Here is a 24,212-nt window from a genome sequence, read left to right as displayed (position 1 = left end):
TAGATAGCTAGTGGGAAGCAGCCACATAGCACAGGGAGATCAGCTTGGTGCTTTGTGACCACCTAGAGGGGTGGGATGGGGAGGGTGGGAGGGAGGGATATGCAAGAGGGAAGAGATACGGGGATATATGTATAGTTGACTCACTTTGTTATAAAGCAGAAACTAACACACCATTGTAAAGCAATTATACTCCAATAAAGATGTTAAAACAAACAAACAAAACAAACAGAGGTCCCCTGTGTGAATCGCCATTGAACTCTCCCTTCTTCCCCCAAACCTCTAGCCACCACCGATTTTTTTACTGTCTCTCTAGTTTTGCCTTTTCCAAATGTTGTATAATTGGAATAATTCCGTATGTAGCCTTTTTCAGAGTGGGTTTTTTAACTTAGCAATATACAGTTAAGATTCATCCATGTCTTTTTGTGACTTGATGGCTGATTTCTTTTTGTCACTAAATATTTTTCTATGGATGTACCACTGTTTGTTTTTCCCTTCATCTATTGAAAGGTATCTTGATTGCTTCCAGTTTTTGATGAATACGAATAAAGCTGCTTTAAACATTAGTGTGCAGATTTTGGTGTGGACATAAAATTTCCATTTTGGGGGGTAAATATGTAGGAGCAGGATTGCTGGATCATACAATAAGTGTTTAACTTTGTAAGAAACTGTCTGTCTTCCAAAATGGCTCTACCATTTCATATTCCCACCAGCAAAAATGAAAGTTCCTATTGTTCTGCATCCTTGCCAGCAATTGGTATTGTCAGTTTTTTGGATTTTAGCCATTCTAATAGGTATATATTGATATCTCGTTGTTTTAATTTGCATTTACATTTCCCTAATGACAAAGGGTGTTGAGTATCTTTTCAGGTGCTTGTTTGTCATATATATATTTTCTTTACTGAGTTGTCTGTTTAGGTCTTTTGCCCATTTAAAAAAATCGGATTGGTTGTTTTCTTGTTGAGTTTTAAGAGTTCTTTGTACATTTTGGATACAACTCCTTTGTCAGATATGTGTTTTGCAAATATTTTCTCCCAGCCTGTGGCTTGTAATTTCCTTCTCTTAACAGTATCTTTTGCAGAGCAGATGTTTTAAATTTTAATAAGCTTAACTTACCAATTTTTTCTTTCATGGATCATGCTTGTGGTGTTGTATACAAAAACTCGTCACTAAATTGAAGCTCATATAGATTTTTATCCTGTGTTTTAGAAGTTTTATAGTTTTGCATTTTACATTTAGGTTTATAATCCAGTTTGAATTAACTTTTGTGAAAAGTATAAGGTCTGTATCTATGTTCTTCTTTTTTTATTTTTTGCACATGGACATCCAGTTGTTCCAGCACCATTTGTTTAAGAGATTATCCTTTCTCTATTCAACTGTTTTGTTCTTTTGCTAAAGATTAGTTGCCTATATTTTTGCAGGTCTATTTCTGAATCCTCTATTCTGTTGCAGTGATCTATGTGGCTATTCTTTTGCCAATACCATGCTATCTTGATTACAGTGAGTGTTTTCTCTTTTTAAAATTATACTTGAGGATTTTTCTTTTTATACCTTTGTGAGCCAGTTTTGAATTTCTTTGCTAATTCTAACAATTATCTATATTTCTTTTCTTGAACTTGTTATTATTTTCTCTAGCTTCTTCAGTTAAACTAGTTAAGCTCATTTTATTTTCTCTTAAAATATGTGTCTGCTAGGGCTGCATAAAAAAAATACCACAGACTGGGTGGCTTAAACAGCAGAAACTTATTTTCTTACAGTTTTGGAGGCTAGACGTCTAAGATCAAGGTATTGGAAAATTTGTTTTTTGGTGAGGTCTCTCTTCCTGGCTTACAGATGGCCACGTTCTCACTGTGTCCTCACATGACCTTTTCTCTGTGCACAAGGGAAGAAGAGGAGCAGGGTGAAGATATCTCTGGTGCCTCTTCCTCTTCTTGTGAGGACACCAGTTCTATTGGATTAGTACCCCACCTAATAACCTCATTCAACTTTAATTACCTCCGTAAAATACAGCCACACTGGGGGTTAGGGCTTCAATGTATGAATTTTGGGGGGTTACAGTTCAGTCCATAACAATATGATAAAAGCCCCATTGCTATAAATTTGTTTCTGCATATAGATTTAGCTTTGTACTACATTCTTTGTTGTATGGTATCATCATTATTCTCTACAGGTTGTTATTGTACTCTTATTTCTTCATTGACTTTATAGTTAATTAGAAAATGGTGCTTTTCCCTTGTTCTCCAGGATTTTTTTTAAGCCCTCTGTTTTAAAAGTCAATGTGGAAATCTATAACACTGTGGGCATTGTTTTGATATTTTGAGTTAATTGAAATTTCCTCTGTAGGCTAATAGGGTGGTTCTTAATTGTAGGGGACATTTGGATGTGTGCATTTTTGGTTAGTGTCATCATGTGCAGTGGGAAGAGGTCAGTTTCTACCTAATCGGGGCAAGTGAGAACTTCTGGTTCTCTTCTATGCCACAGGCCAGTCATGCCATTGTATGTCATATGTTTCTCTCTGTGTGTGTGTTGGGGTCGGGAGGAGAGAGAGAGAGGGAGAAAGAAAGGGTGAATATATTAGGCCCTGTCTTCCTCTAAATATGCCACACTGCCATTGCTGCTTTGGAGCTGTCAGGGGTAGGTGTGGAGCACTGTGTGTGGAGTCTCCTCCCAAGTTCCAGGTATGCAGTGAGGCAGAGCCCACAGGGCTCTGGTTTTCCCATTCTCTTTGGTGATGTCTATCCAACTCCAAGATTTCACCTCTAATGGGATGAGTGCCAGGGAGCAGCCTCACGTGTGTGTCACTTGTGTCTTCTGCAAACTCATCCCCTCTGATGTTCTTCTAGGTCCTTCCCATTGTCTGGGATGGGCTTTCTTCTCTAGGTGGCAGGAAGCAACTTAAATCAATCCTGCAATCTTCCTCTTTTAAGACTCTTGTTAAAAATTGTGCTGAAAACTTTTGAAAATTGTAAAGCACTATAAAATTGAAAGAGTCTTTCATTCAATTAAAAAAATGTTAATAAAACAATTGTGCTCAGTCTTTCAAGGTCTGGCCCTTGATCTCTCAAGGGAGACTTTTTTCCCCCAGAAGAATGTTTGTAATGAGGAAATTTGAAAATTTTCCTATTAACCTCTAATTTTGATATAATTTCAGACTTAAAGTCTGAAAAGTATGAAGAATTCTCAAATACCCTTTATACAGATTCTCCAAGTGTTAACATTTACCACATCCTCTGTCTTCCTGTCCACAAGAGGACACACACATGCACACAAATCAGGAAATAAGTATCGATACAATACTACTATCCAATTGACAGACTTTCTTCATGCTTTGCCAGTTGTCACACTAAAATCATTTCTAGCAAAAGAAAATTCAGTATAATGCATTGCATTTAATTGTCATATCTCTTTAGTCATTCTTTGTGTTTTATGACATTAGCATTTTGGAAGATTATAGGCCTGTTATTTTGTAGACTGTTGCCCAGTTTGGGTTTGTTTATGTTTCCATATATTGGGTTCAAGTTATGCATTTTTGGCAGAAATCCCACAGAAGTGGTACTGTGTTCTTCTCCATGAATCATATCAGGAAATGCATGATGTTGATTGTTCCATCACTGATGATGTTAACTTTGATCATTTGATTAAGGTGGTGTCTGCCAGGTTTCTGCACTGTAAAGTTACCATTTTTCTTTTTGTACTGAGTAAGTTATCTCATGGAAGGATACTATGAGGCTATTATCCTGTTATTCTTCAAACTTTCACCCATGAGTTTTATTATCCATTGATGATTCCTACCTGAATCAATTATTATTATGATGGTTACCAAATGGTTATTTTCTAATTCCATCATTTCTTCTACATTAATTAGAATGTTTTTTGACTATAAGGAAGAGCTTTCTAATGGAGGACTTTTGGAATTTAGAAAATGCTTTTTCTCTCTCAAGGAGTTGAGCTCCTGCAGTTGAATGTCTGCCTTTTACAACTATTGTCTTTTAAACTCAAGACTGAGCTATGAGGCCTTTGTTCTAGGCTGTACCCATCTTCTGTCTGAGGCAATGACTACCCTGCGACTATGGGTGAAGAGCCACAGGGTCACACGAATGATTTCAGCCTAGGAAAAACCCCTGGGTTTAAAAGCTTCAGTATCACCTTGCTATAATAGTTTTTAGTATTGCAAGTTTTCATATTTTTGTGTCTTTCTAGGTACTTTAGTTTAAAATTGAGTGAAACTGCTATTAAAGAGGAATTATGTGATCAAAAATAAATATATTACCACTTTGGATATGTGATGCAACTTAAACCAATAACAGAACGTTGCCAGATTGCTGACTCGATGAGCCTGCTTTAATGAATATTTTAAGACCCCTAATAGTAGTGGTTGCAAAACAATTAAAGTTTGAAAAGAACTTTAAACCTTTTTGCTTTTTGAGTAGCTTACCCCTCTCCCTGCAAGGCTTATACCACTAATTTGCTAGATTAACTCATCAAAGATTGTACAAGGATTATGGTTGTAATGTCAATCCTGGTGATGCCAGATTATTATGAATTCCAAATTAGGGAATTGGATTGATGAATTTTTTTTTACTGTCAGAAGTTGTACGTTATGAATTTGGTGGTGTTTGTGTGTTAGGGTGAATGTATCTTGCCTGTATTGTCTCCAAGTAGATGCTTGAATCAGGTTTGTTTCAGAGGTAGGTGATGAATCCTGTAGTGTCTTCAAGACTTGTCATGTTTTCTTAAGCAAAAACATTTCTGTGCCATAACCTGGCAGATTCTCTCATATTAAGGCAAAGTGATATTTATTTATGTTAGCAGTTTCTTGTAAATATACAGTGTCTGAAGTAGCTAGTAGAACATGAAACAAATTACATTAAACAAAAAGAGTTAAAAACCACAATTTCCTAATTTCTTTAGGGATATTATCGCAAGAGAATAAATAAAAGAAAAGAAGGCTAACTGCTAAGTGTCTCCCCAGTTTTCTCTCTGAAACACATTCTGTTATTTTAATGACTGACCCTATATCTGAAATCTAAACCTTGGGGATCTAAAATAAAAAATAAAAACACAAAGTTATGCAGTGTGCACATTCTCCGTATTAAGAATATTAGACTTTGGGTACATTATCTCCAGTTAATTAATGTGATATTTTAGTGCAACCTTGTACATCCTCTTTGCACAGAAGTTCTAGGGAAATTCTGTTGATTATCTTGATTGCTCTGTTTTGAGTGGCTCATGTGTACAAAGATGATTATCATTTCTACCTGAAAGTGACATTGTCTTTTTTTTTTGAAAGTGACATTGTGTTAAGAAACATGTGTGGAGGGAATTGAGGAATATTGCAGAGAACATTAGGTCTTATCTTTTTTAAAACAACTGTTCACATAAACAATTCCTTATTTATTTTGTGTGTATTGAACACGTGATTTTTAAATCAATAGATCCTTCTTGCTATGAGCACGAAGATACCTTTTTCTCTGTGTTTCACACTCAAGTCCCTCCAGAAGACTATGAAAACTGTATACAGAATGTCAATAAAGGTATGTGATTTTACATACTGTCACAAGAAGATACTAGCAGTATGTAGAAATATTCACGACTTGATGAAACGACTTGATGTGATTTAATTCAGTGGTGAGTGGAAGTAGGTGAGGTTATAGATGAAACAAGATTGGTCATTATTGAAGTTAGTTGTTGAGGGTTTATTATACCAGTCTTTCTACTTTTGGATTGAAATTTTGTATAATAAAGAGCTAAAGAAGATCTGGCTGCAAGTAATAGAAACCTAGCTTTAAGTGAAAAAGAAAATTTATGGAAAGAATCCGGCTGGTAGACAGCTTCTTTGATTCCCAAGAGCATATCCTGTGGCTAGTCATTGAGAGGGCAATTCAATTCCTAAATCCTAGAGAAGAGACCAACTGATCTGTCTTGGGTTAGGTGCCCACCCTTGGTTCAACCAACTCATCCAACCTAGCAAGGGTTGGGGTCACTATAGGAACATGGCAGCTTCTACCCTGGATCACTACCAGGATGGAGAGAAGAGGACATTTCTAGGGAGATAATTCCTACCAGACAATCTAAGGTTTAATCCTATAATTTATTAAAAGTATATTTTAAAGAAACTATTATAAATGTAGACAGATGCATTTAATTTGATTTATTTTAATGTATTGTTTAAGAGAATATGAAACTTCAGCTGAATGAATAGACTTCATATTTCAACTTAAAAGACTGTATACAATTTGGATTATGGGAAAAAGTTATATATTTTATATCTAAGAAGGCCACTCTCCAAAAAAGTAAATCATACTTTAACTATTGATAGTTTATTAAAAAAATCATGTTATTGATTAAAGAATAAAACCCCAATTATAAAGGATAGAAAAGTAAAACTTTTCTTTTGTCTGAAAAGAAATTAAATCCAGAGATCTCACCCTTTTCCTTGTTCTTTTCAGCTAGTGTTATCAACATTTATTCTTTAATTATGAAATTTATACTGAATCTTTGATAATAAGCTGTAAATACACCAGTTGACTAGCTCCCTTAATCCTTTTTATTGAAGTAACCTCTCTCATAAAACAAAGGTAACTTTTAAGTAAGCCTTGTCTACATTGAGCTACTGGCTAGTGTTTTTTTCTGTTGGACTTTAATATGGCAATTTATCCTATTTTGTAAGGTGGACTCCATTTCTCATTTAAGAGGACTCTTCTTTCTGTGTATTTTTAGAGCTTTAATGAAGGATTCACATATTTTTTTAAAAAATGCTTTAAATGTGACTACAATGAAAACAAGATATTTTATAAAGGGGATAAGAGTCCACAAGTATTTTTCTTACTCTTGTCTTGAGTACTCAAGGTCTGAACAACTCAGAGGTTGACTCAAATCTCTTTTCAAAGGTTGAGAAAAACTGATAAATTGAAATGGGTTTTAGGGGTTTGTGCAGATAGGATGTGGAACATCCAGGACACTTATGCCCAGACTTTGCTTAAAAGACAGGGTTGAACAAAAAGTTTATTCTGAGAGGGTGATGGCAAATTAACAGAGTAGCGGGTAATGACTCTAGCCTTATGGAAAGTTTTATTTCATATAAAGACTAAAATAAAATATATTTTAAAATTCCCATGACATCAGAGATTTCTCCTTTACATATATCACTTGAAGTTCTTTTTGTGTTTCCCGTGATTCCAAAGGAATCAGCATAAGAAGTTTGATACAGGATAATGAATAACAAAAGAAGTTTTATGAGAACTTCATGGCAAATTATGGGAACACATTTATCTTTTTAAGAATAAATCTCTGGGGAATTCCCTGGTGGTCCAGTGGTTAGGGCTCTGCGCTTCCACTGCAGGGGACACGGGTTTGATCCCTGGTCGGGGAACTAAGATCCTGAAAGGCGTGTGGCACAGCCAAAAAAAAAAAAAATCTCTGTATGTATTAAGTTTCTGGATCTGGAATTTAGAAGTACTTCTATGTGTGTTTTATTTCTTATATATCCTAATATATGCTTAAGGTAAAATTTTAGCATAATGGACAATTATAATTCTGAAAAAATTTTGAACTTTCTTAATATTAGATTTTACGTATGGTGTGGAAAGAAATGAGTCATTGATCAAAGCAGAAAAGAAACCTTTCTCAAATACAGAAAAGATTGAGCTCAGGGGTAAACACAGCCAGGATTTTATTAAGCGAAACATTGAGGTATGTACTTAGAAATTTAGAAGCCAGAATGTGGGATGAAGTGAGCTGCAAGCATGGAAATAGTTGTGTTCATTGTCTTTAAATATTTTTTTGACCATGATGCACGTGTATGTAACTGAAACACTATATACAAATGATAGAAAAGTTTTATGAGCCAGTACTTAACTTCACTATTTTCTTCTCCATCCTATCCTATTCTATCCCATCCTACCCCTTTTAAAATTGCTAGCTGCAACTTACTACATTTGTTTCATTATGCAGAAATGAATCTGGTTCCTGCAGTTTGAAAAACATTTATTTAGAAAATAGTTTTGGACAGTGTTTCCCAGATTTTAAATTGCATATTTAAAATCAATTTTAAAATTGTTTTATTAAAGTAATGAGACTGATTTTATAACTGGTGCATTTAGAAATTTGAATGGAAAATTCTCCTGGCAGAGTTGGAGAGGCCAACTGGTTGTCTGCCCACTGCCCCTGCCCCTTCCGCCCAACTCTAGCAGAGCTTCCTGGCAGCCTGTCACTTGTCTCTTGCTCTGATTAGCTCCCTGATTTAGGGGCTCAACCTTGGTCTTACAGGCCCTGCGGTCTCACTTGGTTTGTCCTTAAGGCAGACTTAGACTAACTAAGGGCACAAGAACTCCTGTATTAGACCAGAATGCGAATTAATTTATAGCAAGAAATGTAAGTATGGGACAGAGGCTCATGGCAAACCACTCAGGCAGTTAAGTCACTAGAAAGCTACATTGGTGAGTGTGAAGTGTTAAGAGGAGAGAGTTAAGTAATTCTTCATAGTTCAAGCCTGATGCTTTTTCCACAATTAGCACGTCTTTTCCAGGCAGACTGGATTCTGGGTCAGCCTGCTGCTGTGAGGACTGACCTCTGGGACTCTCGATTTTTCTGTGCTCCATCATTGTATGATCTGAAGGAGACCTTCTCCAGCTTGCTCTGTCTCTTTGTTCTGGCTCATTGTATGTTGATTTAGTGTTTAATTTTCCAAGAGCAGTAAGGTTTTCCCCATATCCAAGTTCTTGCTGACACAGACAGCAGCTCCACCATATATTTCCCTTTTTCCCTTTTAACAATAGTAACTGAATCTTATTTAAACTCCTGATATGATATTCTTGAAATTTAAAAGCAGTTTCATTTAGTGAATATATGCCACATAGGAAGTGGTAAGATTCCTTCCAAATGTCTCAGCAAATATGTTTTTGCATTGATACATATTATATAAAGAGAGGTTTGCAAACTGCCCATGTTTTAATTTTAAATAAAATGTTTGTTGAAATGGTTGAATATCTTTGCTTGGAGAATGGACCTCTATCAAAAATTTGGCATAAAGTAAAATTACCTAGCAAATGAAAATGCCTAATCTCACAAATTTTACCTTAGTGTTTCTGTATTGTAGAAGCCTCAGGTCCCATTTTTATTTTTCCTGAACTATGAATTGCTTTGAGTATTTAATATTTTCCATTCATACATTCTGTAGTTGGCCAAGAATTCAGGACAACCAGTAGTTATGATTGACAGAGAGAAGAAAAGGCTGGTTGAACTTTTGAAGGACTTGGATAACAGTGATTCGGGGCTGTCCAGTTCTGAGGTAAGTAAACTCTGATATTCCACAAGCTCTACACTTCTTAATTTTTATTTCTTTAATCATGTTATTGACCCATTAGCATAAATTTATAGTAATTTTTCAAATTATGGAACAATATTTCTGACTTTAAAAAATCCCGTTTTGGGCTTCCCTGGTGGCGCAGTGGTTGAGAGTCCACCTGCCGATGCAGGGGACATGGGTTCGTGCCACGGTCCGGGAGGATCCCACATGCCACGGAGTGGCTGGGCCTGTGAGCCGTGGTCGCTGAGCCTGCGCATCCGGAGCCTGTGCTCTGCAACGGGAGAGGCTGCAACAGTGATAGTCCCGTGAACCGCAAAAAAAAAAAAAAAATCCCGTTTTACAAATTTATTTTTATCTAAATTTTCCAATTTATTCTTGCCGATTCATTATTGACTCTCCTATGTCATTATAAGAGTGATGACAATTGGCTTTCACAATAATAACCTCTGCCTATGATGTGATGGGCTTGGTCATTGATGACACAGAATTGTGTTTCTCTGGATCCTTTTATTTTGGACATTTCTTATTATCCCTAAACTGGTTCCATGATATTTTAGCGAAGTCTTCAGTAATCCTGAAGAGCACCATCCTGCTCCTGCCCAGGTACCGCTGGGCATCTAGTTCCGTGAAGAGTCTGGGGCGAGCACAGACTGAGTGTAAGGAGGGGAAAAGCGTGAATCCAGGGTGCGAATGCAGGTATTTATAGGGCCCAGACAAGCACATAAGGAGTGCAGTGGCTCAGCGTTTGTGCTTGTTGCATACTAAACTTATAGCCATATTCTTTTTATTTATTTATTTTTTAAAGTTATTTCTGAGATATACATTTTAAAGTAATAACTAGAATTCTTATAACATTATATCAGAACATATAAGATTTTTAGAAATTTCATGTAATATCTGAAACATTTATATTAACATATTTCCATACAAATAACCCAAAGAAAGTTTAGTATTAGGTTTTTTTTTGTTGTTTGTTTGTTTATACTGCAGGTTCTTATTAGTCATCAATTTTATACACATCAGTATATACATGTCAATCCCAATCGCCCAATTCAGCACACCACCATCCCCACCCCACCACGGTTTTCCCCCCTTGGTGTCCATACGTTTGTTCTCTACATCTGTGTCTCTATTTCTGCCCTGCAAACTGGTTCATCTGTACCATTTTTCTAGGTTCCACATACATGCGTTAATATACGATATTTGTTTTTCTCTTTCTGACTTACTTCACTCTGTATGACCGTCTCTAGGTCCATCCACGTCTCAACAGATGACTCAATTTCGTTCCTTTTTATGACTGAGTAATATTCCATTGTATATATGTACCACAACTTCTTTATCCATTCGTCTGTCGATGGGCATTTAGGTTGCTTCCATGACCTGGCTATTGTAATATTCTTACTTCTACAAAGAAATACATTCTCCTGTGTGCCTTGAAGCTCTTAGCCTTGTTGTCTAGTTTTTATTCCCCTATGTTTAATAGAGATGATGTGATAAATGCTGCTGGCACCCTGCCCAGATCCCTTTTACCTGGCACATGTGTGCATCCATCCCCCTGCCCTGTGCCAAGGGTGCACAGCTGCCTCCTTCCCTGGAGAATTGCCCTGGGCTAAATGGGAGCTGACCAGCTCAGGACAGCAGCCCCCGCCTCCCCTCACATCCCCTCACCTTGAGATGGGATTAGCTGTGCCCTGCAGTTTGTCCTCCACCTCTTCCCCAGGGGTCACCCAGTCTTCAGCTGAGACCATATCCTCGCCTAGCTTTGTTTCCTTGTCCTAGCCTGCTCCCCTCACACCCCTAATCCTGAAAGCATCCCCCCACTAAGTCACTTAAACAAGAATCTCTGCCTCAGGTTCCAGATCTAGGGAACCCAGCCTAAGACGTGTAGGTTCAGAGGGTAGTTTTTGCTCTGGGTAAAAAGCAGAGCATGTGCAGCAATATCTGTAGCCAGTGGGGGAGAGTGTGCTGGTCCGTGGCTGCTGCTGCATGGAAATCCTGCCCAGGGCTGCCTGGATCCTCCAATTCGTCAAGAGAAGCTAGGAATTCAGATGAAAAGAAAAAAAATAACAGTTCTCTATCATTCCTGCTCCAGGAAAGGCCAGTGTTGTACTGGTATATATTCCTCCAGGTTATGTATTCACAGCTGACACTGTGGTCTGTAGAAATGGAGTCTCCAGACACTGCAGGTGGTAGCAGAGAGTGGTTGTGTGTGCTGGCTTTGGCAGTCTGTTGTCACCTGGGCTAGAATGCAGGATCCATCATTTCTCAGTTCTGTCACCTTGGGAAGTTATTTCTCTTCACCTCAGTTTCCCCCTAGTTCTGGAGAGAAATCTAAAGTGGTCTCACTGGCCTAGGATCAGTGTTGGCAGGGGGCTGCATTCCTCTCTGGAGGTCCTTCAGTAATTAATTAGTCTCCAAAATCTTATATCTTAACAGGAAAGGATCTTTGGTATGCTTTTATTTCCCTCTTCTCCCCTTTCCTCGCCTCCAGAATGTATTGAAATCACCTGGAATTTTAGTTCCAGGATGTTAGAAGTTTTTCCCTTTATTTAATAAATTAATAAATTTATTTATGGCTGTGTTGGGTCTTCATTGCTGCGCGCGGGCTTTCTCTAGCTGTGGTGAGTGGGGGCTACTCTTTGTTGCGGTGCACGGGCTTCTCATTGCGGTGGCTTCTCTTGTTGTGGAGCATGGGCTCTAGGCGCACAGGCTTCAGTAGTTGTGGCACGTGGGCTCAGTAGTTGTGGCTCACGGGCTCTAGAGCTCAGGCTCAGCAGCTGTGGTGCACGGGCTTAGTTGCTCCGTGGCATGTGGGATCCTCCCGGGCCAGGGCTCGAACCTGTGTCCCTTGCATTGGCAGGCAGATTCCTAACCACTGCACCACCAGGGAAGCCCAGAAGTTTTTCCTGTTTTTTTTTTTTTTGCGATACGTGGGCCTCTCCCGTTGCGGAGCACAGGCTCCGGACGCGCAGGCTTAGCCATCACGGCTCACGGGCCCAGTCGCTCCGCGGCATGTGGGATCTTCCCGGACCAGGGCACGAACCCGCATCCCCTGCATCAGCAGGCGGACTCTCAACCACTGTGCCACCAGGGAAGCCCCCAAGTTTTTCCTTTTAAAAACAGTATGCGTCTTATATTTTAGGAATCTTTCTCAATAGTAGCCAAATTTTTAAATCACGTCATTACCTGTGTATTTAAGCTCAACTAATTGTTTATTTGTACAAATCGTTTTTCCTGAGTCATTCTTCTGGAATTAAAAAAAAATTTCCCTGAAATAATAATGGTGTGTAGATAATTTTTTGAGTCTTTGCCTATTCAAAAATTTATTTTTCCCTCATTTGAATGATAGTTTCAAATGGTGGTAGGTAAATCCTAGATGCAAAATCCTTTCTTTCTGGAAGCATCTAGGATTTTCTCTTTATTTTTGAGTTCACAGATTTTATCAGAATGTATTTTATGTGTGTCTTTAAAAACATTTTTGTTCCTGCATGGTACCTTGTAGGTAGGCCCTTTTTATCTGAAGGTTCAAGTCTTTTTTTCTGTGCAGAAAATTATCTTATTTCTTCCCTTCTATCATCTCTTTTTCTTTCCTTTTGGGCTTCCTATAAAGTGGGATATCAGTTGGGAATGGGATTGACTTCAGGTAACAGAAAACTTTATAAACAGTGACTTCAGCAAGAAGTTTATTTTTTTCAGTAACAAGAAATCCAGGTATAAGTACCTAATGTCTTTTGATCTTCTTGACCCATGTTTGTAGTGTGGTTTTGTTTTTAGGTGTGCAAGATTGCTGCTATATCTGTATGTAATGTGTTAATTTTCCAGGCAGAAAGAAAGGGGGAAGGGGAAGGAGAAAAGAGACTCCTCTGTAGTTTTGCCTTTTCCTTTGGGAAGATGTGGTGTCCCCACGACTTCCACCTGCATCTCACTGGCCAAGCTGTCACGTAGTCATTTGTTTCATACAGCTCTGCAAGCGAGACTGGGGATTCAAGTATTTCATTTTCTCTTTTTTTGTGGCAGAGGAAGGCAAGAAAGGAGGAGATTGGAAAAGGGGACTAGGTCAGTCAATGTACCAGCCCATAGATGGGTATAGAATCTCCTGGATCTCTCCTCCAGGTCTTAAAATATTTTTCTCATAATCTTTATCTTTTTTGTCATTTTGCTCATATAAGTTCATTTTACGGTTTTCCTAGTTGGGTTTCAAACATCTCTATTCTGCTATTTAGCTATGCAGCCCTCTTTTGAGATTGTTGTTGTTATTTTTACAGTTACTATTGTTTTTAAACTAGTATTTGCTGAGAGTTCTTTCTGTAAGTCCTCTGAGGAGAAAGTGTCCTTTCTTATTACGTGATGTGGGAGATAGACATTTTATATGGCGATTCTATGAAGCCATATGGGTGGTGGCACATGTTGGAATAGAGATGTAGTGGAGGAAGATGTGAATATGGCAGGAAGCATTTAGGAACACTTTGAGGAAGGGACCGAGCTACTGTTCTCAAACTGTACGAAACTTCTTGCCACGCTTCACATTTGCTGTAGTCTTTCAAGCGTCTGTGTGCCCATTTCTTTATGGAGTGCTCCGCCACTTCGTCTCTGACAGATCCAACGTAAAGAGGATGACTAACATGATAGTTATGTTTGAATTCCACAGAACTCATTTCCGCTGGTTGTTCCTTACAGTGGTATGTTTGACTGTATGGATGTAATATTCTCTTAAATTTCTCTAGGATAGGTAGAATTTTTTAAAGATTTCCTCCTAGTTAGGGAACTCACACTTGCAACTAATGGCTCTCCCCAACGCTGGAAGCCTCTACTGTCACCCTTCCCAACAAAATGGATTTTGCATCAGATCTTAAATTACTCACGTCTAAATCAGTATTGAATGGGTGAGTGTGATTGAGGACCCTCAATACTGGTGTGAACCCTAGCTGTAAAGCAGGGTGGTGCAGAGCATTTCCTGGGTTCTGTCTTAGGGAGACAAGACTCCTACACATTGCAAGTCTAGACAGGAACACACATACCGTCTACTACATGTTACACATAATTTGCTTCTGTAACAGCATAAAGCATGAAACATTTAAATTTCTGTTGAATTTAATCTGCCATGTTCTTTTACCTCCAGTGTCATTAAAAAGAATTCCATTCAAACACGAATTTAAAATTTATTAACCAATATTTAGTCATTGATTCCATTGTTTTTTTTTTTTTCGTCTGATTCTTTTTTTCTCTTTTAGGTCATACAGTATTTATATCACTTTTATTTAGGAAAAATTAATCAGAGTTTCTTATTTGTGAGTAGTTAGGTATTTTTTTTAATAATTATGTATAACTTTCATATGCCAACTTGCAAGTATATTTAACATGTTTATTACTGTATCATATCCATATATGGATATAGTGTCGTCTCCCTTTCTCCCTATTTTCAGACATTTGGGCTTTTTGCAGTTACTCTTTTTTGTAAGTAACATGGCAAAAACCATTTTAGTCAGGGTTCTAGGTTGCAAGAAACAGAGGCAGATTTTGGTTAAAAAAACAGAAAACGAATTTATTGGAAGACTTGAGTAGCTCACAGGCACAAGTGGGAAGTTTGGAGGACCGGGCTTGTAAACAAGGCAGTTATCAAGGTAGGCAGAAAAATGGCCCTAGAAACTCCTGAGAATCAGTCTGGTTCGGGGCTGCACTGAGGCCACCAGACACCCCCGATAATGATCACTGCTGCCACCTTCACTGCTATCAACACTGGATCCTCACTGCTACTGCTGTCACCATTAATCACTTCCCCACCTTCCCTGCATCTTTGAATCTCTCTCTCTCCCTCAAGAGTCAAAGTCCAGGGTGTTCCCTTCTGATTGGCTGAATCTAGGTCATTTGCTTGTCTTCTTGATGCCAGTGGGTAGGGAGAAGGAGTGTCTGGTGGGTACCTGTTCCCTAGAGAGACTCATGCAGTATTTGGTTTCACTGAAGCAGAAAGGGAGATTGGATGCTGGGGCCAGGAAGAGACAGTGTAAGTCTTTCTGCGTAAGTTTTTGCATGTACTTCTTCTGGTTACCACTTACGGTTTGATCCCTGGTATTAGAGTCATGAAACCAAAGTGTGTGTTGCCCTCCATCTGCCCCTTTATTCTTAGTGTTCTTCATGATCCTCCTTGTGCTACATGCTTCCCTTTGTGACCTCACCCATTCCTATGGTCTAAGGGTTTGAACCATTATAGAATTATGGGTGAGTCCAAAGTACTTATTTCCAATCCAGGTCTCTATCTTGAACTTCAGACAAACATATTTAACTACCTAACATAATCTATGGATATCCTGGGGACATCTGTGGATATCAGAAGGCCCCAAACAGAATTCATCATCATCATTTTCCTCCTCAAACCTACCATGTCTCTGGTATTCCCTAGTTTGGTCCTTAAGACCACCATCCCCCTAGCTGATAAAATCAGGAATTTGGTTTTTATCCTTGATCCTTACTCCTCCCTTCATTCTTCCATCAAATTGTCTCCAGATTCTGTAAACTCTGCTTCCTAAGTATCTCTGGAATTGGTCCTGTGTGCTTCATTCCCAGGAAACATTCCGACTTCAGGCGCTCATCACTTTTCTTGTAGGTTACAGCTTTTGCTTCTTAACTGGATTTTCTGCCTCCAGTCTCACCCTCACCTGCTCCAGTTTTAAAGTGCACAGCCGATTGTGTTGTTTCTCTAAGATGCTACTAAGATTATTTCCTTTAGGAAGCATTCTCCAAACACGTTTTCTCCTTGCCCCTTCCTGTTAACAGAGGTTAGTTGACCCTCCCTGTTCTCCATGGAACCCTGGGTTTACCAGCACTTTTCACACCTTGTTAAAATCTTTGCTGTCCAGAGACTGAGAACTCCTGAGGGCAGGAACGTGTGAGATTCATATTGAATCACCAGTGCCCAGTGTAATGCCTCCCCATAGGAGGCACTCAGTACGAGGATTTTTTTTTTTTTTTTTGGCGGTATGCGGGCCTCTCACTGTTGTGGCCTCTCCCGTTGCGGAGAGCACAGGCTCCGGACGCGCAGGCTCAGCGGCCATGGCTCACAGGCCCAGCCGCTCCGCGGCATGTGGGATCTTCGCGGACCGGGGCACGAACCCATGTCCCCTGCATCGGCAGGCAGACTCTCAACCACTGCGCCACCAGGGAAGCCCAGTACGAGGATTTTGAATGAATGTTATGAATGGCTTTTAACCCATTAAGAAACTAATGTTAGTTCAATAACGAGTTCGATGAACAGGTTTTTTTTTCAAATATTTATTTATTCGGCTGCATCGGGTCTAAGTTGTAGCACGCAGGATCTTTAGTTGCGGCGTGCGGGATCTAGCTCCCTGACCAGAAATCGAACCTGGGCCCCCTGCATGTGGAGTGTGGAGTCTTAGCCACAGGACCACCAGGGAAGTCCCTAGATGACCAGTTATGATCATGAAACTCAAACAACCGAGTCTATGTTACTTTTCAGGGACAAATTTTGAAAATAACATGTCCGTTATAGGGTAAACATGATTTCTTTCTTATTCAACATGTCACAAACCACTTTTTTCAAAGTGGAGAAATGAGAATGTTATGAGACCCAGACTGTGAGGCTAAGAGAGTTATTCCGTCGGGTAGAACACCTACAAAAGGTAAGCAAATACTTTACACAGAGTTGGCAGATGATGAAACCCTAAACTATTGAATTTTTTTTCTTGCACTATCCCAAGTTAATTCTGTTTTTTTAATATTTGTTTTGTTTTTGTGAGGAGCACTGATGTAGCGGTCTGAAAGGTATATTTTGGAAAAAAAAATGTAGCATAAGAATGACCTGGTGATCCTTGTTTCCTTTTAGGGAGATCAGTCTGGCTGGCTGGTCCCGGGAGAAGGATACACACCTGCAGTCACCCAGCATGAGCAGCTTGCTAATATTGATACAAAACTCCAAGAACTTTCTGCTGTTTACCCAACAATTTCCAGCTCTTCTCCAAGACCTGAACATCAGAATGAGGAGGTATGTTTAACTCTAGAGCCCATAGGCTGTTCAGGTTTATGTGTGCTAAAGCTAGTTCATATAATATGACAATCTGCTTGTTAACTAAAGAGGTTTCTTCCCAGTTGCCTTTTCAGTGGCTGCAACTGCAGTGATAGTGATTTCTACAACAGTGTCTATTTTTGCCAGTTTCCACTTTCTATTCATTTTTTTTCAGTTGGTAATTTGCTGAGATGGGGTGAAATATTTATTTTAATTTTGTTATATCTTTATGATATAAGCTATGCTTGATCATGATCAGGAGAGAGGAGAGGGAAGAGAATAGATACAGCACTCCTTAGTCCTTTGAGAGCTTTACTTCTTTTTGTTCCTTTGGTTCTAGATGTTAGCGGTGGCAGTCACCTGTCCCTTACTCTGACACATTCTTCTAGCTCCTTTGATTTACTAGCAAGCAGTGAAGCTCACTCTGTCGATAACTTCTCTCCTGTGAGAATTTTGAAATGAGTATGTTTCCTTTCTTGATAGTTCCCTCAAATATTCTTTTACAAAGCTAACAGAGGGTGAAGAAAAATGGAAGGGTAACCACAGCTTTGGAGCAGTAAAATTCCTTTCTCCCCCTAACATTTCAGTACTTCGTGGGATCTAGTTTGGGGTTGGGTAGTAGTTTTTGCCCGAAGAGAAAATGGCTGGTCTTTTGTTATTTCACTAACCCTCCACCAGTTTTGTAAACATATCACCAGATCATTTTCTGTACAATATTAGATGCATGTGATTTTCTTGGTTTTTAAGAAGATTTAAATAATATCATTAGCCTATAGGGAATAATTCTGCTTTATAGTCAGTCTTTTCTCCAACCTGTCAATTGAAGATTAGGGATCTGGGTTTGGATCAGTTGAAGCTACTTCAGAGGAAAGGCTCAGTGTTAAGATGTTCCAGAGAAAGTTTGGTCGTGATGGAACCTTATGGAGCCATCGCAGCTTCCTTAAATTATGTTCCTAAGGGCCAGGCACAGCTGCCTCTGAGCCCTTTACACAGCAGTATGGTGGGAGTGGGAACCACTGTTTTCTGGATTGAGATCAGAGTTCTTGGAAGACAGAGAATTGGAATCTCTGTCACTACCCAAATATACCGCAGGACTTTGACACATCAACAGGTATGCTGCTAGTTTATTTATGTTACTGGGTGCCATTTCGCAAAAGGAGGAAGCCAGGATGGGGGAGTAAAATGGTTCAGGGATATTCTTTGTTCTTTTTGTGTTACAGCTGAGTTTTGTTGTTGTTGTTGTTATTGTTGTTAGATATCAAGGTTCGCTGAGATCTCAAAGCTGGATAGTGGTCCTAAAGATAGAAAATGTCTACTTCGTGACCATCAAATGTTATTCCTGAAAGAGAGACTGAGAATTTAGAGATTTGTTTAACCATTAGGACTTCAGATAAAGTATGACTGTGGTCATTGTCATCTCCGTCACATTTTCAGAGTTCACATTTATGGTTTAAACAAAATACTTAAAAAATAATCAAAGGGAAAACCAGTACATTACTTAGTTGTTACATACAGAAAAGAGAAAACTGTATTTTGGGACTCTCACTGGCTGCAGAAACAGAAAAGTAACATCGTAGTTGTTGAAAAGAAATAATTAGTGCTTCTTGTATGCAAAAAAGAGTGTATTTTGAGGTTTCATTCAATTTCCTGTTGGCATTTCCTCATTTCTAACTAAAATCAGGATTGCATATTGAATTTTCAAGCCAAAAATGAAAACATGGCAAATTATTTTACGGATATTATTATTACTTTTTAACATCTTTATTGGAGTATAATTGCTTTAAAATGGTGTGTTAGTTTCTGCTGTATAACAAAGTGAATGAGCTATACATAAACATATATTCCCATATCTCCTCCCTCTTGCATCTCCCTCCCAGCCTCCCTAGGTGGACACAAAGCACCGAGCTGATCTCCCTGTGCTATGTGGCTGCTTCCCACTAGCTATCTGTTTTACATTTGGTAGTGTATATATGTCCATGCCACTCTCTCACTTCATCCCAGCTTACCCTTACCCTTCCCCCTTCCCGTGTCCTCAAGTCCATTCTCTACATCTGCGTCTTTTTTTTTTTTTTTTTTTGCGGTACGCGGGCCTCTCACTGTTGTGGCCTCTCCCGTTGCGGAGCACAGGCTCCGGACGCGCAGGTCAGCTGCCATGGCTCAAGGGCCCAGCTGCTCCGCGGCATGTGGGATCTTCCCGGACCGGGGCACGAACCCGTGTCCCCTGCATCGGCAGGTGGACTCTCAACCACTGCGCCACCAGGGAAGCCCTATCTGTGTCTTTATTCCTTTCCTGCCAGTAGGTTCTTCAGAACCGTTTTTTTTTTTTTAGATTCCATATATTTGTTTAGCATACAGTATTTGTTTTTCTCTTTCTGACTTACTTCATTCTGTATGACAGACTCTAGATCCACCCACCTCACTACAAGTAACTCAATTTCGTTTCTTTTTATGGCTGAGTAATATTCCATTGTGTACATGTGCCACACCTTCTTTATCCATTCATCTGTCGATGAACACTTAGGTTGCTTCCATGTCCTGGCTATTGTAAATAGAGCGGCAATGAACATTGTGGTACATGACTCTTTTTGAATTATGGTTTTCTCAGGGTATATGCCCTGTAGTGGGATTGCTGGGTTGTATGGTAGGTCTATTTTTAGTTTTTTAAGGAACCTCCATACTATTCTCCATAGTGGCTGTATCAATTTACATTCCCACCAACAGTGCAAGAGGGTTCCCTTTTCTCCACACCCTGTCCAGCATTTATTGTTTGTAGACTTTTTGATGATGGCCATTCTGACTGGTGTGAGCTGATATCTCATTGTAGTTTTGATTTGCATTTCTCTAATGATTAATGATATTCAACATTCTTTCATGTGTTTGTTGGCCATCTGTATGTCCTCTTTGGAGAAATGTCTATTTAGGTCTTCTGCCCATTATTGGATTGGGTTTTTTGTTTTTTTGATATTGAGCTGCATGTGCTGCTTGTAAATTTTGGAGGTTATCTTTGTCAGTTGCTTCATTTGCAAATATTTTCTCCCAGTCTGAGGGTTGTCTTTTCGTCTTGTTTATGGTTTCCTTTGCTGTGCAAAAGCATTTACATTTCATTAGGTCCCATTTATTTATTTTTGTTTTTATTTCCATTTCTCTATGAGGTGGGCCAAAAAGGATTTTGCTGTGATTTTGTTTTAGAGTGTTCTGCCTGAGTTTTCCTCTAAGAGTTTGATCGTGTCTGGCCTTACATTTAGGTCTTTAATCCATTTTGAGTTTACTTTTGTGTATGGTGTTAGGGAGTGTTCTAATTTCATTCTTTTACATGTAGCTGTCCAATTTCCCAGCACCACTTATTGAAGGGGCTGTCTTTTCTCCATTGTATATTCTTGCCTCCTTTATCAAAGATAAGGTGACCATATGTGTGTGGGTTTATCTCTGGGCTTTCTATCCTGTTCCATTGATCTATATTTCTGTTTTTGTGTCAGTACCATACTGTCTTGATTACTGTAGCTTTGTAGTACAGTCTGAAGTCTGGAAGCCTGATTCCTCCAGCTCCGTTTTTCTTTCTCAAGATTGCTTTGGCTATTCGGGGTCTTTTGTGTTTCTGTACAAATTGTGAAATATTTTGTTCTAGTTCTGTGAAAAATGCCATTGGTAGTTTGATAGGGATTGCATTGAATCTGTAGATTGCTTTGTGTAGTGTAGTCATTTTCACAATGTTGATTCTTCCAATCCAAGAGCATGGTATATCTCTCCATCTATTTGTATCATCTCTCTTTCATCAGTGTCTTATAATTTTCTGCATACAGGTCTTTTGTCTCCTTAGGTAAGTTTATTCCTAGGTATTTTATTCTTTTTTGTTGCAATGGTTTCAGATTTTTGAAATTATTGCAAGAAATGATTTCAAAAGTGATCTGAAAAATCACTTTCAGATTTTTCATCATTATTGTATAGGAATGCAAGAGATTTCTGTGCATTAATTTTGTATCCTGCTACTTTACCAAATTCATTGATTAGCTCTAGTAGTTTTCTGGTAGCATCTTTAGGATTCTCTATGTATAGTATCATGTCATCTGCAAATAGTGACAGCTTTACTTCTTCTTTTCCAATTTGGATTCCTGTTATTTCTTTTTCTTCTCTGATTGATGTGGCTAAAACTTCCAAAACTATGATGAATAATAATGGTGAGAGTGGGCAACCTTGTCTTGTTCCTGATCTTAGTGGAAGTGGTTTCAGTGTTTCACCATTGAGGATGATGTTGGCTGTGGGTTTGTAATATATGGCCTTTATTATGTTGAGGTAAGTTTACTCTGTGCCTACTTCCTGGCGGGTTTTTATCATAAATAGGTGTTGAATTTGTCAAAAGCTTTCTCTGCATCTATTGAGATGATCATATGGTTTTTCTCCTTCAATTTGTTAATATGTGTATCACATTGATTGATTTGCGTATATTGAAGAATCCTTGTATAAACCCCATTTGATCATGGTGTATGATCCTTTTAATGTGCTGTGGAATTCTGTTTGCTAGTATTTTGTTGAGGATTTTTGCATCTATGTTCATCAGTGGTATTGTTCTGTAGTTTTCTTTTTTTGTGACATCTTTGTCTAGTTTTGGTATCAGGGTGATGGTGGACGCATAGAATGAGTTTGGGAGTGTTCCTCCATCTGCTGTATTTTGGAAGAGTTTGAGAAGGATAGGTGTTAGCTCTTTTCTAAGTGTTTGATAGATTTCTCCTGTGAAGCCATCTGGTCCTGGGCTTTTGTTTGTTGGAAGATTTTTAATCACAGTTTGAATTTCAGTGCTTGTGATTGGTCTGTTCATAGTTTCTGTTTCTTTCTGGTTCAGTCTTGGAAGGTTATGCATTTCTAAGAATTTGTCCATTTTATTGGCATAGAGCTGCTTGTAGTAATCTCTCATGATCCTTTGTAATTCTGCAGTGTCAGTTGTTACCTCCCCTTTTTCATTTCTAATTCTGTTGATTTGAGTCTTCTCCCTTTTTCTCTTGATGAGTCTGGCTAATGGTTTATCAATTTTGTTCATCTTCTCAAAGAACCAGCTTTTACTTTTATTGATTGTTGCTATCATTTCTTTCATTTCTTTTTCATTTATTTCTGATCTGATCTTTATGATTTCTTTCTTTCTGCTAACTTTGGGGTATTTTTGTTCTTATTTCTCTAATTGCTTTAGGTGTAGGGTTAGGTTGTTTATTTGAGATGTTTCTTGTTTCTTGAGGTAGGATTGTATTGCTATAAACTTCCCTCTTAGAACTGCTTTTGCTGCATCCCATAGGTTTTGGGTCGTCGTGTTTTCATTGTCATTTGTTTCTAGGTATCTTTTTTTTTTGCCGTACGTGGGCCTCTCACTGTTGTGGCCTCTCCCGTTGCAATGCACAGGCTCTGGACATGCAGGCTCAGCGACCATGGCTCACGGGCCTAGCCGCTGTGCGGCATGTGGGATCTTCCCCGACTGGGGCACGAACCCGTGTCCCCTGCATTGGCAGGCGGACTTTCAACCACTGAGCCACCAGGGAAACCCGTAGGTATCTTTTGATTTCCTCTTTGATTTCTTCAGTGATCTCTTGGTTATTAAGTAGTGTATTGTTTATCCTCAATGTGTTTGTATTTGTTACAGATTTTTTCCTGTAATTGATATCTAGTCTCATAGCGTTGTGGTTGGAAAAGGTACTTGATATGATTTCAATTTTCTTAAGTTTACCAAGGCTTGACTTGTGACCTAATATATGATCTATCCTGGAGAATGTTCCATGAGCACTTGAGAAGAAAGTGTATTCTGTTGTTTTTGGATGGAATGTCCTATAAATATCAGTTAAGATCATCTTGTTTAATGTATCATTTAAAACTTGCGTTTCCTTTTTTATTTTCATTTTGGATGATCTGTCCATTGGTGAAAGTGGGGTGTTAAAATCCCCTACCATGATTGTGTTACTGTCGATTTCCCCTTTTATGGCTGTTAGTATTTGCCTTATGTATTGAGGTGCTCCTATGTTGGGTGCATATATATTTACAATTGTTATATCTTTTTCTTGGATTGATCCCTTGATCATTATGTAGTGTCCTTCTTTGTCTCTTGTAATGGTCTTTGTTTTAACGTCTATTTTGTCTGATATGAGAATTGATACTCCAGCTTTGTTTTGATTTCCATTTGCATGGAATATCTTTTTCCATCCCCTCACTTTCAGTCTGTATGTGTCCCTAGGTCTGAAGTAGGTCTCTTGTAAAGAGCATATATACGGGTCTTGTTTTTGTATCCATTCAGCCTGTCTATGTCTATTGGTTGGAGCATTTAATCCATTTACATAAGGTAATTATTGATATGTATGTTCCTATTACCATTTTCTTAATTGTTTTGGGTTTATTATTGTAGGTCTTTTCCTTCTCTTGTGTTTCCTGCCTAGAGAAGTTCCTTTAGCATTTGTTCTAAAGCTGGTTTGGTGCTGCTGAATTCTCTTAGCTTTTGCTTGTCTGTAAAGGTTTTAATTTCTCTGTCAAATCTGAATGAGATCTTTGCTGGATAGAGTATCTTGGCTGTAGGTTTTTCTCTTTCGTCACTTTAAATATGTCCTGCCATTCCCTTCTGGTTGTAGAGTTTTTTGCTGCAAGATCAGCTGTTAACCTTATGGGGATTCCATTGTGTGTTACGTGTTGTTTTTCCCTTGCTGCTTTTAATATTTTTTCCTTGTATTTAATTTTTGATCATTTGATTAATATGTGTCTTGGCATGTTTCTCCTTGGATTTATCCTGAATGGGATGGTCTGTGCTTCCTGGACTTGATTGACTCTTTCCTTTCCCATAGTAGGGAAGTTTTCAACTGTAATCTCTTCACATATTTTCTCAGTCCCTTTCTTTTTCTCTTCTTCTTCTGGCACCCCTATAATTCG

The 24,212-nt window shown here is 38.7% G+C and overlaps 1 protein-coding gene across 3 annotated transcripts in view; it reads left to right on the top strand.

Annotated features, from left to right (window-relative positions):
- The window catches only part of FSIP1 (fibrous sheath interacting protein 1), a 206,536-nt gene that overhangs the window by 37,093 nt on the left and 145,231 nt on the right, over window positions 1-24,212 (top strand). For 2 of the 3 annotated variants that reach the window (XM_067742602.1, XM_067742593.1), the window contains exons 6-9: window positions 5,433-5,531; window positions 7,565-7,689; window positions 9,176-9,286; window positions 17,142-17,300. In XM_067742602.1, the coding sequence (XP_067598703.1) occupies window positions 5,433-5,531; window positions 7,565-7,689; window positions 9,176-9,286; window positions 17,142-17,300 (494 nt within the window). The remainder of the gene's footprint in view (window positions 1-5,432; window positions 5,532-7,564; window positions 7,690-9,175; window positions 9,287-17,141; window positions 17,301-24,212) is intronic. The other variant, XM_067742611.1, reaches the window with a different exon arrangement.

Source organism: Pseudorca crassidens, chromosome 1 (assembly GCF_039906515.1).
Source record: "Pseudorca crassidens isolate mPseCra1 chromosome 1, mPseCra1.hap1, whole genome shotgun sequence".
Lineage (NCBI taxonomy): Eukaryota > Metazoa > Chordata > Mammalia > Artiodactyla > Delphinidae > Pseudorca > Pseudorca crassidens.
This window is presented reverse-complemented; position numbering and strand designations above follow the sequence as displayed.